The sequence below is a fragment of the Phycodurus eques genome, chromosome 13 (genome assembly GCF_024500275.1).
Source record: "Phycodurus eques isolate BA_2022a chromosome 13, UOR_Pequ_1.1, whole genome shotgun sequence".
In the NCBI taxonomy this organism is placed as follows: domain Eukaryota; kingdom Metazoa; phylum Chordata; class Actinopteri; order Syngnathiformes; family Syngnathidae; genus Phycodurus; species Phycodurus eques.
The window spans coordinates 25586223-25599223 of NC_084537.1; the positions used below are offsets into that span (position 1 = coordinate 25586223).

At 44.1% G+C, this 13001-nt stretch overlaps 1 protein-coding gene across 4 annotated transcripts; it reads left to right on the forward strand.

Annotated features, from left to right (window-relative positions):
* The first annotated feature begins 242 nt into the window (after positions 1–242).
* On the forward strand, positions 243–12313 carry dis3l2 (DIS3 like 3'-5' exoribonuclease 2). 4 transcript variants are annotated; one of them, XM_061694819.1, is made up of 21 exons: positions 245–824; positions 1197–1958; positions 2023–2153; positions 3027–3080; positions 3250–3351; positions 3491–3623; positions 5532–5593; positions 5699–5928; positions 6006–6179; positions 7045–7124; positions 7230–7342; positions 7498–7605; positions 7746–7979; positions 8133–8212; positions 9248–9431; positions 9556–9642; positions 9806–9953; positions 10065–10195; positions 10556–10660; positions 10748–10852; positions 11033–12313. In XM_061694819.1, exons 2-21 carry the CDS (start codon positions 1214–1216, stop codon positions 11132–11134), a joined length of 3108 nt encoding a protein of 1035 aa, XP_061550803.1. In that variant the 5' UTR covers positions 245–824; positions 1197–1213; the 3' UTR covers positions 11135–12313. The 4 variants fall into 4 exon arrangements, with proteins under 4 accessions (XP_061550801.1, XP_061550803.1, XP_061550805.1 ...); XM_061694817.1 differs by having other exon boundaries at positions 243–824; positions 9806–10195; XM_061694818.1 differs by lacking the exon at positions 245–824 and adding an exon at positions 831–1075 and having other exon boundaries at positions 9806–10195.
* Positions 12314–13001: the final 688 nt, after the last annotated feature.

Below are 13001 nucleotides of genomic sequence, written 5' to 3' on the forward strand. Positions count from 1 at the left end.
CGTTAAACACGGCGGTCACTGATCGTGTCGTGACTTGTGTGCAGACAGAATGGCTTCACTTCCCGCTTTCAGTGCGTTTGGTCTCTGTGTGATTCCGGTGATTGACGAGCAAGCAACCGGTCCAGGGGATGGTTTGGATGGTTTGCCCGTTGCCCAAAGGCACCCGGCACGGACTCCACCTTCGCGCAGCACTCCAAGATAAGAATGGACGCATTACACCACACACATCTCGATATGTCTTATGCAAAAGGACACGTGTCATTGCACCCCCACTGCTAGGACAATAAAGGCTATTCTATCCTCTTCTACTCTAAATGTGCAAACAACCAATTGTGAAGGAAACGTCATAGTAAAGGTCAGTTCAGCCTTAATGTGGTCCTGCTCTTGCATAAGAACCAATTGGTTAACTACGAGATCGAAAGACAAAATAAGCAAAATCAACACATCGGAAGATACTTTCTTCCACACAAACGCACATCAGCGCACACGCGCTTTCATTTTCCAGCATCAAGTTTGCTCATCGTTCACCAAGTACGTCTAGGTACAATAATTGAAGCTTTGCTGCCCTCTCGAGGTTTTTGTCCCTGTCACGTTTGCTAGACTGTCAGTAGGACCAGCTAATCATTGACAGTTTCAAACAATGCGCGCATAACACGTTGTCGATCTTTAAATATAACCAAATCTGCCCAAGTACACTTCGAATAACACTGGGACTTTGGGAGGAACTGAAAGCAGTATTTCCTACAGCAGAAAGGTACCCTGAACGCTACCACTTGTGACGACACCGGAAGTGTTTGTGTAAATCAAGCTAGGAGTTTCCGTCCGTAAGTGTTAAGTCAATCTTTGACATATCATCATTAAGTTGTTGTTTTTTCTCCAACATATTTGGGTGTATTACGCTACCGTGTACGACGTCCACGATGAAAGTGATATAACGCAGAAGTTGGATACATCGTAACGTATTGTCTCAAAAACAAGGCTAACGCGCACTGAAGTTAGCTAGGAAAACGTACTTGTCATCATTTTGTCCATCGGCGCAGTACATCCGAAACTTGTGTGAAAGAGGAGAATGCCAGTTGGTATCTCTTTTAACCTCCTGGGTTTAGTGCAGTGTGTATGCGACGTTTGCTTAACAAATACGACGACTGCACGGTGACTCGTGGTTTACTTGTCGCATGTCCCCCATTTATCCTCAGAGCCATTTTTGCAGCCCATGGATTCTTCTCGGCAACCCAAGAGGGCCAACCAGAAGCAAGAGGCGAAAAGCAGTCCAGCTGAGTCGAAAGCGCCCCGTCGCAAAGATGCCTATGCCCGGCTTCTGAGCCGGCACCGCAGCAGCACCTTCACCAAGTACCTGGAGCAGTTTGCCAAGGCGTCGTCTCTCCCAATGGAAGATAATGGACCGAGCGCACTCCTGAAAGGCCAGAGCGACAAGCTCAGCGTACCCCCGCTAAAAAGGGACCTAATGCCAAATCATCTGTCTGATTCCAGTGACTTTTCCCCTTCTCCCTTAAAAGACAAAGGAGATGAGAGCGCCCTTTCGTTGTATATGGTGAAATTAAGCCTTCAAAATGCAGAGCGTGAGGGCGAAAGGAAGCCAGGTGTGTCTGAAAAGCACAGGAAGGCACAGAGACGGGATACGGCCACGAGCCAAGATGGGGACATCGAGTCGGGAGAGGAGCTCGGTCCCTTCTGCCCGAATGACTCCAAGAAGCAACAGCGGCAGCGGAAGAAAACCAAAGACTCCAGCAAAGAAAACTCCTCGAAGGATGCCGGCCGCTTTGTTGAGAATGTCCTCAACAAACCCGAAGGCGAGGACATAAAGAAGAGAAAGAAAAAGAATCTGCCCAAGCAGTCGGAGGAGGAGGGGAAGCCAAATGTTGGAGTGTCAAAATGTTCAGGTGACAGTCACAATCCCAAATCCCGTCAGGATTTCATCAACCCCCCAAAAAACACAGGTACATTAGGAGTCTATTCTGTTCTTCCTGATCTATGTAGTGAGAAAAAGTTGATGTTTTTCAGCTTCCGGTTCCAACTCGCCCGCAGACAAGAATAAGAACAAAGGAGGCAGAGGCTCGCGGAAACACATTTTTGAACCCTATATGACATCCGAAGAAGTTTCTCATGGCCTTAAAAGAGGAGAACTTATTCAGGTACACCTGTTGTTTGGAAGTACTGTACAGTCGTGGAACAAAAATTATTAGACCACCCTTGTTTCTTTAGCTTCTTGTTCATTTTAATGCCTCGCTGTTTGACATGCTTAAGATTAGTAATTGTCATTTTGGTTCTTTTCAAGGAAACCCTGAAAAATATCAGTTCTTAAATTAAACTTTTACGCGCTAGTTGTTGTTGTTGTCGCCATGACATTTGTCCAAACAAGTGTTCCTTTAGTTGGGCCAGGCATTAAAAATGAGCAAAACACTGAAGAAACACGGGTGATCTCATCCTCTTTTCCACGCCTGTACTTCTCCTCAGATTGTGGGAACATTTGCAAACAGGGATGAAACTAAAAGTATGTTGTACATGAATATAATGTTCTTGTGAGATGCTAACATCAAAAAAACATATTGGCATTTATTGAAACCGTTCGACCCTGTGTATTTGCCTAATCTGCTCTATTATTATGAAGGCCTTTCCACAGTGCACTTGGTTTTCTTGATGTTCACCGCATGGCAGTGCGCAGGGACGACAGCAAGCTTGCCCATACACGGAAGTGGTTTCTCAGCAGTTCATGGTTACTTTTCTCGACTTCTGGTCGGTCTATTGCTCTTAATACTCTGAAGCGCCGTCTGACGTCACCGCAGTGCCGCTCCCCAGTTGGACATTTTCCGACTGGAGGGGCGGCGCCACCTCCCGCATCGCGCCGCAACGCGCCCTTGAAGCGCAAACACAACGAATGGGTTTGTCGACAGCGCCCTGTGCCCTGTGCCCTGTGCCCTGCCAAGTGCAGTGTGAAAAGGCCTTGAATGTGCTGCAATGTGACTTCAACAGCAAGATTATTCTGTGCGTATTGTTTTTGCCCACAGGGACAATTGCGAATCAACCCCAAGAAGTACTATGACGCTTTTATCCCATCCCCTGTAAGTGAATCTTTGCAGCATTTGTTGGATGGGGCCACCTTACAAATATTTCGATGACTTTCTTGTTGTTAAATTGACTTAGTATAACCTTATGAGCGGTACTTCGCTGCCAAGTTGTAATGTACTGAAATATGTGCAAAGAAACCTTTTTTTTTGTTGTTGTTTGCAGGATGACACTCGAGATATATTTTTGGATGGCATAATTGCTCGTAACAGGGCATTAAATGGAGACATAGTCGTGGTACAAATCTTACCACGGGAACAATGGAAGGTAGATTATACCTCCTTATTGATTCCGCCACATAATAGTTTCAATCCCCACAGTATAAATCTGGACGGTAACTGTCACAAAATGGATTAATGACCTAATTGTGTCTTTAATGAATAAATCTCAAAGATTTTCCATGTAGGTTGTGAGGTCCGACACTGACTGTGAGGGAGCCAGTGAGTCAGAGACCCAGAAGGGAAACCCGGTCCAACCAGCCCAGAAGAAGATGGTGCGAGCTCCACGTGTTTCTGTCGAAGATCAGCATCGTGACCAGGGTGAGCTTGCAGACGGAGGTCACGACCCTTAGGGCACGTTCACAAAGCAGGGCATGAGCCCTATTTTGGATTATTTTTTTGTTCAATCCGATCTCTTCATTGTTAAATCCGATCTTTTTTATGCAGTCCGTTCACAATACAAAAACAAATGCCCCTTCTATTATAAACGGAACACGCCCGGGACATCACACATATATGCGCACAAAACCGGACGTCACATTGCGCGAGGCAGCGCATTTACCCAAGTAAATACCCTTTAGGGGTCACCACAGCGTGTCATCCTTTTCCATGTAAGCCTATCTCCTGCATCCTCCTCTCCAACACCAACTGCCCTCACGACATCCCTCAACCTTCTCTTTGGTCTTCCTCTCGCTCGCTTGCCTGGCAGCTCCGTCCTCATCATCCTTCTTCCAATATACCGACTCTCTCTCCACTGGACGTGTCCAAACCGTCCAAGTCTGTTCTCTCTAACTTTGTCTCCAAAACATCGAACCTCGGCCGTCCCGCCGATGAGCTCGTTTCTAATTTGATCCGACCCGGTCACTCCGAGAGCGAACCTCAACATCTTCGTTTCCGCCACCTCCGGCTCTGCTTCCTGTCGTCTCTTCAGCGCCACCGTCTCTCATCCGTACATCGTGGCCGGCCTCGCCACTGTTTTATAAACTTTGCCCTTCGTCCTAGCGGAGACTCTTCTGTCACATAACCCCACCTGACACCTTCCTCCACCCGTTCCAACCCTCTTGGACCCGTTTCTTCACTTCCTGACCACACTCACCTTTGCTCTGGACGGTTGACCCCAAGTATTTCAAGTCCTCCACCCTTGCTATCTCTTCTCCCTGTGGCCTCAGTCTTCCCCCACCACCCTTCTCATCCAGTCACATATATTCTGTCTTACTTCGGCTAATCTTCAGTCCTCTGCTTTCCAGTGCATGCCTCCATCTTTCTAACTGTTCCTCCACCTGCTCCCTGCTTTCACTGCAGACCACAATGCCATCTGCAAACATCAAGGTCCACGGGGATTCCAGTCTAACCTCATCTATCAGCCTGTCCATCACCACTGCAAACAGGAAGGGGTTCAGGGCCGATCCCTGATGCAGTCCCACGTCCACCTTAAATTCGTCTGTCACTCCTACAGCACACCTGACCGCTGTTCTTGCTGCCCTCGTACATGTCCCGTATTATTCGGACATACTTCTCTGCCACTCCAGACTTGCGCATGCAGTACCACAGTTCCTCTCTGGGTACTCTGTCATAGGCTTTCTCTAGATCTACAAAGACACCATGTAGCTCCTTCTGACCTTCTCTGTACTTTTCCATCAACACCCTCAAGGCAAATAATGCATGTGTGGTACTCGTTCTAGTCATGAAACCATACTGTTGCTCGCAAATACTCACTTCTGTCCTGAGTCTAGCCTCCACTACTCTTTCCCATAACTTCATTGTGTGGCTCATCAAGTTTATTCCTCTATAGTTGCCACAACTCTGCACATCACCCTTGTTCTTAAAAATGGGCACCGGTACACTTTTCCTCCATTCCTCAGGCATCTTCTCACACGCTAGAATTCTATTGAACACGCTGGTCAAAAACTCCGCAGCCACCTCGCCTCTTACTAATCATCGGCACTTCCTGGTCCACCACACTTGCGTCTTCGACTCTCCCTTCTCTCTCATTTTCCTCGACCCCGTCCAGACGGATCACTTCAACATGCGGGCGTCCTTGACACTAATTACTGCTCGACTTTCTAATTTAGACAGAGCTTTAGAGACGTTTCAGAAAGCGCACAAAAAGTGCAAATAGGTAAAATTGTGACTAGTGAACTGCGAAGATGCAGGCCGTCGATTTCTGGACTGCGATTGAGTTGGAATCCAACACTCCAATGAAATAAAACAAGTTTTTAATGTTTGTAGATCATCTGGAAAACAGCTTTCCACCACAGTCCAATGGTGAAGTACTTCAAATGACTGCTAAAGTGAGCTTTCTACTTACATTATTATTATTATTTTGAATCAGATATCAATTGTGGTTTTGAATATGTTTAAATTCTTTGACATGCTCCTTCTCATCATTGCTCCAGGTGGTGTACATTGTTGAAAAGAAGCACTCAAGGGCTGTGACAGGCTCCCTGAAATTTCTACCAGACAAGCCCTTCGCCATGTTCTCCCCTGTGGACCACCGCGTACCGAGGATTAATGTTCCGCTAACTGATTGTCCGGAAGACTTTAGCTCCCGCCCGGCTGATTACGCCAACACACTTTTCATCTGCCGCATCATCAACTGTCCGGCTGACAGCAACTTTGCAGAAGGGTAAATATTGCAGTGTCTAGTCTGCACATTGATTATCGTGTTGGTTAACGACTCTCCCGTACTCTGCGTTCCATCAGTCGGCTGGCGAAGACGTTGGGCCAGGCTGGGGAAATCGAGCCAGAAACGGAGGGCATTTTGTTAGAGTATGATGTCGATTTTTCAGAGTTCTCGGATGAAGTGCTTGATTGCTTGCCCAAGAATGTGCCCTGGAATATCCCACCTGAGGAGATGGCCAAGAGAAAAGACTTAAGGTGGGACTTGTACAGTGGGCTATGTTTATCGAGGGTTCGGTTTAGGACACGGTTCCGTTCCTACGACACAAACGTAACCCGAATTTCTACGCAAGTTGGAACGCACGTAATCGCTGCCCTACGTGAACGCAGTAGTAAAGTCGTAATTGCAGTAAATATATGCAGTAGGCAATAGACATACATTGATGAAAAAGAGTTTGGTGCCCCCCAGCATATATGTGATTGCCAATTTGCAGATTCACGTTTGCGGATTCCCCCCCATTATTCACTGAAAAAACTCACCTACTTGCTGTTTATTGGTCAGCCCAAAGCAATAAAAGGAAACATAGGAAACATACTGCATTCCAAATTATTTCGCACGTGAAATGTTTTTCAGATTCTGGACGCAAATGACAGCGTCATTTGCAAGTCATCAAGCGTTCGATTGTAATTGAAATGTTTTTTTTCAACAAACCTCCAAATTATAATGGTATCTTTTTCAAAAATCAACAACTTCAATTGTACTGTTTCTAATTATTCTGCGCAACAGTGTTTCGAGACGTTTATAGGTTTAAAGAACTGAAAATAGTCATTTGTCGAATTTGCAGCTGGGTCATATTTGCTGACTCTGCCGACTGGCTAGCCCATCTGCCTCACAGTTCTGAGGTTGCGGGTTCAAATCCGGCCTCGCCTGTGTGGCATTTCCATGTTCTCTGCCTGCGCGGGTTTTCTCCGGGTACTCCGCTTTCCTCCCGCATTGCAGAACCACGCACGCGATGTTCATTGAAGACTCTAAATTGCCCGTTGGTGTGAATGTGAGTGCGAATGGTTATTTAGTTGAAACATTTATTTACCTGATGAAGAATAATTGGGCATTCATGTGTAGGAAGGAGTGCATCTTCACAATTGACCCAGCGACCGCCAGAGATCTGGATGATGCCTTGTCCTGTAAACGGCTTCCGGATGGTAATTTGCACTTCATGAATTATGGCTTCTAATAAATGGTGGTGTTGAAGCACTTCTTGGGGTTTGGAAGATTGCTCTCAAGGTATATTTGTTTGTTTCATACAGGGAACTATGAGGTGGGGGTCCACATTGCGGATGTCAGTTATTTTGTGCAGGCGGGCAGTGCTCTGGATAAAATTGCGAGCCAGCGAGCCACAAGTGTCTACCTTGTACAAAAAGTGAGTAACCTAAATGATGAGTCACTTAAATGATCTGGATAATTCCCATAGTTTGACAGCTGAACATTTATATCAGGCTACTTGGCCGTTTGGTCCACAGATTGGATCATCCACTTTTGCTTTTCAACCCGATCTTGTTCTTTGTCACTATCCAGGTCATCCCAATGTTGCCAAGGCTGCTCTGTGAGGAGTTATGCAGCTTGAACCCTCTCACTGACAGGCTCACCTTCTCCGCCATTTGGAAAGTCACACCTGAAGGAAAGGTATGTCCGCAGGAGAATCATAGCAGTTGTTGAGGTGCAGTGAAGCAGATGGTAATAATTCAAACAAAAATGATAATGTATTCACTTACCCGTAGTCTTGAGATCAGTATTACATTTCTGGTTCCTCTTCCTACGAACAGATTCTGAGTGAGTGGTTCGGCCGCTCTGTGATCCGCTCGTGTGTCAAGTTGAGTTACGATCATGCTCAGAGCATGATCGAGGCCCCTGAGAAGACATTTGCTGCTGAAGAACTGCCTCCTGTGGACCCTCAGCACTCCATTGACGCGATTCACCAGGCGGTGCTGAACCTGCATTCCATTGCCAAGAACCTCAGAGCTCAGCGTTTCTCTGGAGGAGCGCTCCGACTGGACCAGGTTAGTCCTGCTGGGCAGACCGCCAAACCTTTTTTTTTTTACTTTTTACGAGGAATTGGTGATGTGTGATATTGAACGATAAGCGTTTTTAAGGTCGGACTGCATGTTTCTCACATTTAACCTAACCACTTACATTTTTTGTTTTGGTTCCAGCTGAAACTCTCTTTCACTTTGGACAAAGAAACCATGATGCCGCAAGGCTGCTACATCTACCAGTACAGAGATAGTAACAAGTTGGTATTTGTGCTACAATATCTCATTGTATATTTGCTAGATTAATGACTATCATTTCTAATGTATGTCATATATTTTCCCTCAAAAATCCATATTGCGTATAATAGATAGGAAGAAGGAAAATGAAAAAACTTCACATTGATCGTAGATGTATACCAGTACCTAGGCGTTGTGAAAAAGGTGTATAAAAATGTGAAATGAAAGAGCACGTTGTTCGGAAGTTAAGCACATCAAAAACGAACGTTTGGACCTCATTAATCGGCCCTTAGTTCCGTAGGGGAATTACGTCAACCCACCACCACAGTGCTTTCATTCCATTATGTACTGCAATGTCTAATATTACAAATGTATATATAATTGATTGCATTTCAGAACGCACCCCATGTCGTATACAATATCGTATTGCTGCCACATCTGTTTGATGACAGCATCAGAATTAGCGTCTATACTAGACAACAGATTTATTTCTTGTCGCGCCACTTCACGGAGCACGCTTCCCAAGTTGAAAAATGGCGACGAAAAGGACAAGTTACTCTGCTGCTTTCACGACGAAAGTGATCACTGTTGCCGTTAGAAGGGAACCGTTAAGAAGCTCGGCAGTTTGACATAAAGCAAAGCTAAAACTCCTAACCCGGTAAGACTACAATTCTTCACTGTTCTATTCAAATGCTCGGCTTACCGTATCACCGAGCATTGATTTGAGTCGATCACCGTCTTTGTTCTTTGCTAATATGAGAACTTGAGTAGAAATGCACGGTGAAGAAGCGACACAAACAATTTTGAGCAACCTGATAAAATGCGGCTCATAATTCCCGTTTTGAGAATGGATAGCAGCTAATCGATGGTGTGTATTATACATAGGTAGAAGGGAATTCCTGATTTGGGTGGTTCGTATTATACTTGAGAGCGTATTGTACATGAGAAATTACAGTGATATTTATTGTACTGTGAATTAATATTATCTTTCAAGACATGAATTTATCCAAATGGGACCAAGTGTAAATGTCAGCTGCCTTTTGCCCCCCATTTTCTAGGTTGGTTGAAGAGTTCATGCTCTTGGCTAACATTGCCACAGCGCACCATATTTACAAACGTTTCCCTGAGCTGGCGTTACTCCGACGCCACCCTCCGCCCAAGGCTAAGATGGTGGATGAGCTACAAGAGCTGTGCGACCAGCTGGGCATTGACATTGACCTTTCTTCTGCTGGCGCCTTAAATGTTGGTACCCATATCAACAATACAAATACAACTGTTTGATGGTTACAATTCCAACACTATTAACTGATCAAGTCCAATTAAGTCATTGAAGTCTTTTCACTTGTGTGTTTTTCCAAACATGTAGAAGAGTCTCCTTTCCACTCTTGGTAATGATGAATATTCCATTGCGCGGAAAGAAGTCCTCACCCACATGTGCTCCAGACCTATGCAGGTTAGCTTGTTTAACTTGATGGCTGCTGTTTGTCAACAAGTGGATCAAAACATTTGCAGCGTACCGATGTAACCAAAACATCCCGCTTGCTGTTATGTACCAGCCAGGCGTGTACTGGATTTATGGATGAACATTTGTGTTTCTCTGAACGATTGTTTTCCAGATGGCATTATACTTCTGTACAGGTGTCGTCAGAGAGGAAAAGCTTTTTAAACATTACGCCTTGAACGTTCCTCTTTACACTCACTTCACGTCACCCATCAGACGCTACGCTGACATCATTGTGCACCGACTGCTGGCGTCTTCACTGAGTATATGCTTTAAACACTGCTCGTGTGCATTTCCCATGAAAGCAGCAGGAAGTATTGTCACATTTTTGCCCTCGCTTTTCGACGTTTTCTGCTCTGTATGTTTTCATCCAGAGTGCTGTCCCATGTTAGAGCTGTCAAGAGAGGAAGTCCAAAAACAGACTTCGCGCTGCAATGAGAAGAAGACTGCATCTAAAAGAGTCCAGGAGCTGAGCTCTGAGCTTTTCTTTGGAGTTTTTGTAAAGGTCAGTAACATTCTGCATAGTGCAGTCACACCTTTTGGTGCACCCGTAAACTCTGATGAGATCCAATATCTTACAAAGTCTATAAGGCTCCGTTTTCAGAGGGGCATTTGACAATATGCTTCAGATTGTAGTTCCTACTAAAAGTGTGTCTTGTGGTTACATTATTCGGCTACATGAGAAGGGCCAATGATTAGAAACAGAAGTGAGAAGCAAAGATTGTCCTGTTATATCATTTTGAGGCTATAGTTTGGACACAATTGTTCCTTTTTCTGTCTTGATAGTCCATACATGAGAAGTAGGAGATTTTTCGGTATTGTTTCCGAGTTCGTATCATGGTCATTTTGCGGCTTTGTTCAACAGGACTGCGGCCCCCTGGACTCTGAGGCCATGGTGATGGCCGTGTTGGATCAGTCCTTCGATGTGCTGGTTCTGCGCTACGGGGTGCAGAAACGCATCTACTGCAAGGTTACTCACCATATATACTTTCTCAACAAATGTTTCAGCGTTTACGTGATTCATTTCAACAAAGCATTTTGTTTCTGTGACCATCAGTCTGTCACCGGCCTGATCTCGTTCCACCATCGCAAGGTGGGGAAGAAATCCGAGCTGACTCTCCTGTGGACGCCAGAGGACCCACAGAAACCTCCGGTTGAGCAGGTGAGAAAAATAGTCTTCGCGTAGCCAGTGAAAACGTTATATAGCAGTTTAAGTGAATATTTAGATAGTAATCAATACAAAGTGGCCTAAAGGCCAAAACGGTGAGCATTGAAGATGCGGTGAGGCTTCTATCATTTGGTGCAGCGTGCTGATGAATTGTTGTTGTTGATTTCGCCACAGGTCATTTCCATCTTCACACTAGTGGAGGTGCAGCTCAAAGCAGACAGCGTGCCCATGAAATACATGGCCTTTCTCAAGAGGCCCAATGCAATTGCACCATGAATACTTGACATGTCACGTCAGCAGGGTTGTCGCGGAGACGACCGTGAGCTGCAAAACCCCAATGAATTCTGACATTGTGACTTGAACAAAGAAAAACCTGTAACACTTAGTGAACTCACTAATTAATCATGGCGTGTGTTGTATTAAAGTGTAGTCAAGTCTATAAAGTATACATCATAGCTTTTAGATTTTTAGTTTTATTTAGTCTAATATACTTTACAGTCTTGGGATACAGAAGATTCTTGAGGTGAAATATCAAGAATTGTGAATTTGTACAGCTTTGCCCGCAGTACATGAACATGAGAATTGAAACCGCTTTTACTAATTCAGGTTAACACCACAGATAGTGTTTGCACACATCAACTGGTATTTAACATGTATTATTTATGTAAATCCATCATTTTACACAGTGAGACCAGTATTTTTCAAAGTTTCACAGTTCATAATCTCATATTTGAATTGACATTTCTTGACAATAGGTTCTACAAGGCTGAAACCAAGCTCTTGTATTGCTTGTCTGTCAGACTCCGCTCATAAAATGAATAATTTATTCACTCCTTGTTTTCATTTTAAGATTTGGAAAAGACTTGATAGCATATAAATTGCTGCTGAACATGATTGTTGGTTTTGCGCTCTTAATTTGATGCTGGCTAATGCTAGCTTTTTTTTAATGTGGCGATTTTTGGAAGTTATGTGATTTTACTTTTGAACAAGCCTCTGTTATGCTTTACAAGTACCTCAAAAGAGTTCATGCTGTATTTATTTGAACTGTGCCATTTTGTTTTCAACAATGATTCTTGTTTGTGCTGTTTATAACATGCATTGTTTTGGTTTTGCTGCAGCGTGAGCTTTAAATGCGTTTTAAAGTTTAGGGGGAAAATGTGTTCACTTGACAATTAACTGGACTCCCTTTTTGTATTTCAGGATTTGTGTCATTTTAGTACTTTTGGTCTGCAGTATCATCATCATCGTGTGTAACTTTATTCTTGCCAGTATTCCTAGCGCAGTTGTGTTCCTCTGCCATCCTACGAAGGTCTTGGCTGTTTTCACGGCAGCCATTTTGTCTATTTGATTTATTGTTATTACGGGAGCAAGCATGAGAGCGGTGGAGAGAAAAAGACCAATCTTTTATCTCTGGATAAATAAATGCATACTTGGAAATGGATTGCCTGTCCCTCTTTGCAAAGATCGAAAACATTCTTGTTGTTATAAGGGAGTGTCTACGGTCAACAATCGCAAAGAATGTGCTACTCAACAGGAGAGTCAATAGTGGTAAAATTCCACACACAAGATGCCCTCACAATCTGAGATGTTTAACACTTTACAAGGAGGAAGTTTCAAATATTGCCCAGACAAAATGGGTGATTCTGATGTACTCATACACCTAAATAAACAAAGGTCGTGTGAAGAAAGTAGTTGGATGCGGAAGTACAGTAGTCGAAGTGTGCATACCGTTATGCAACCATTTTATTTTAGGTCTTAATTCTGTTGCTAATGCCTGCCTTTTTTTTTTTTTTCAACATCATTTTGCAGGTATTCTTGACACAATTGGGTAAATAATTTTCTTTTGATTCCATTTTTTTAAACCCAAAAATGCATTTACCTGCGGCGTGTCGACATTTTATCCCATGTGCACCTCACAAACACAAAGGAGCTATTCTGGCGTCATGATAAACGTAAGTGGGCAAAAGGTTCATCTTTATATCCAACGTCATCATGCTTCAGTAAAGCATGTTATCGTTACCACACCTATACACTCCAGGCAGCAATAAATCCAGCAATCCTTGGATTACCAATTGCCATTACCTAGTAGCGTAGTTCCAATTTTATTTTATGCTGATCTTGTTTCAAGGTCAGTTGCATTTTT

What these genes read in the sequence shown, in the direction of transcription:
- dis3l2 (XM_061694817.1), top strand. Translation starts at nt 1,214, where the DNA reads ATGGATTCTTCTCGGCAACCCAAGAGGGCCAACCAGAAGCAAGAGGCG. An exon ending in GCCAAGAGAAAAGACTTAAG is followed by an intron (nt 6,180 to 7,044) that starts GTGGGACTTGTA and finishes ATTCATGTGTAG; the next exon opens with GAAGGAGTGCATCTTCACAA. An exon ending in AGAAACGCATCTACTGCAAG is followed by an intron (nt 10,661 to 10,747) that starts GTTACTCACCAT and finishes TGTGACCATCAG; the next exon opens with TCTGTCACCGGCCTGATCTC.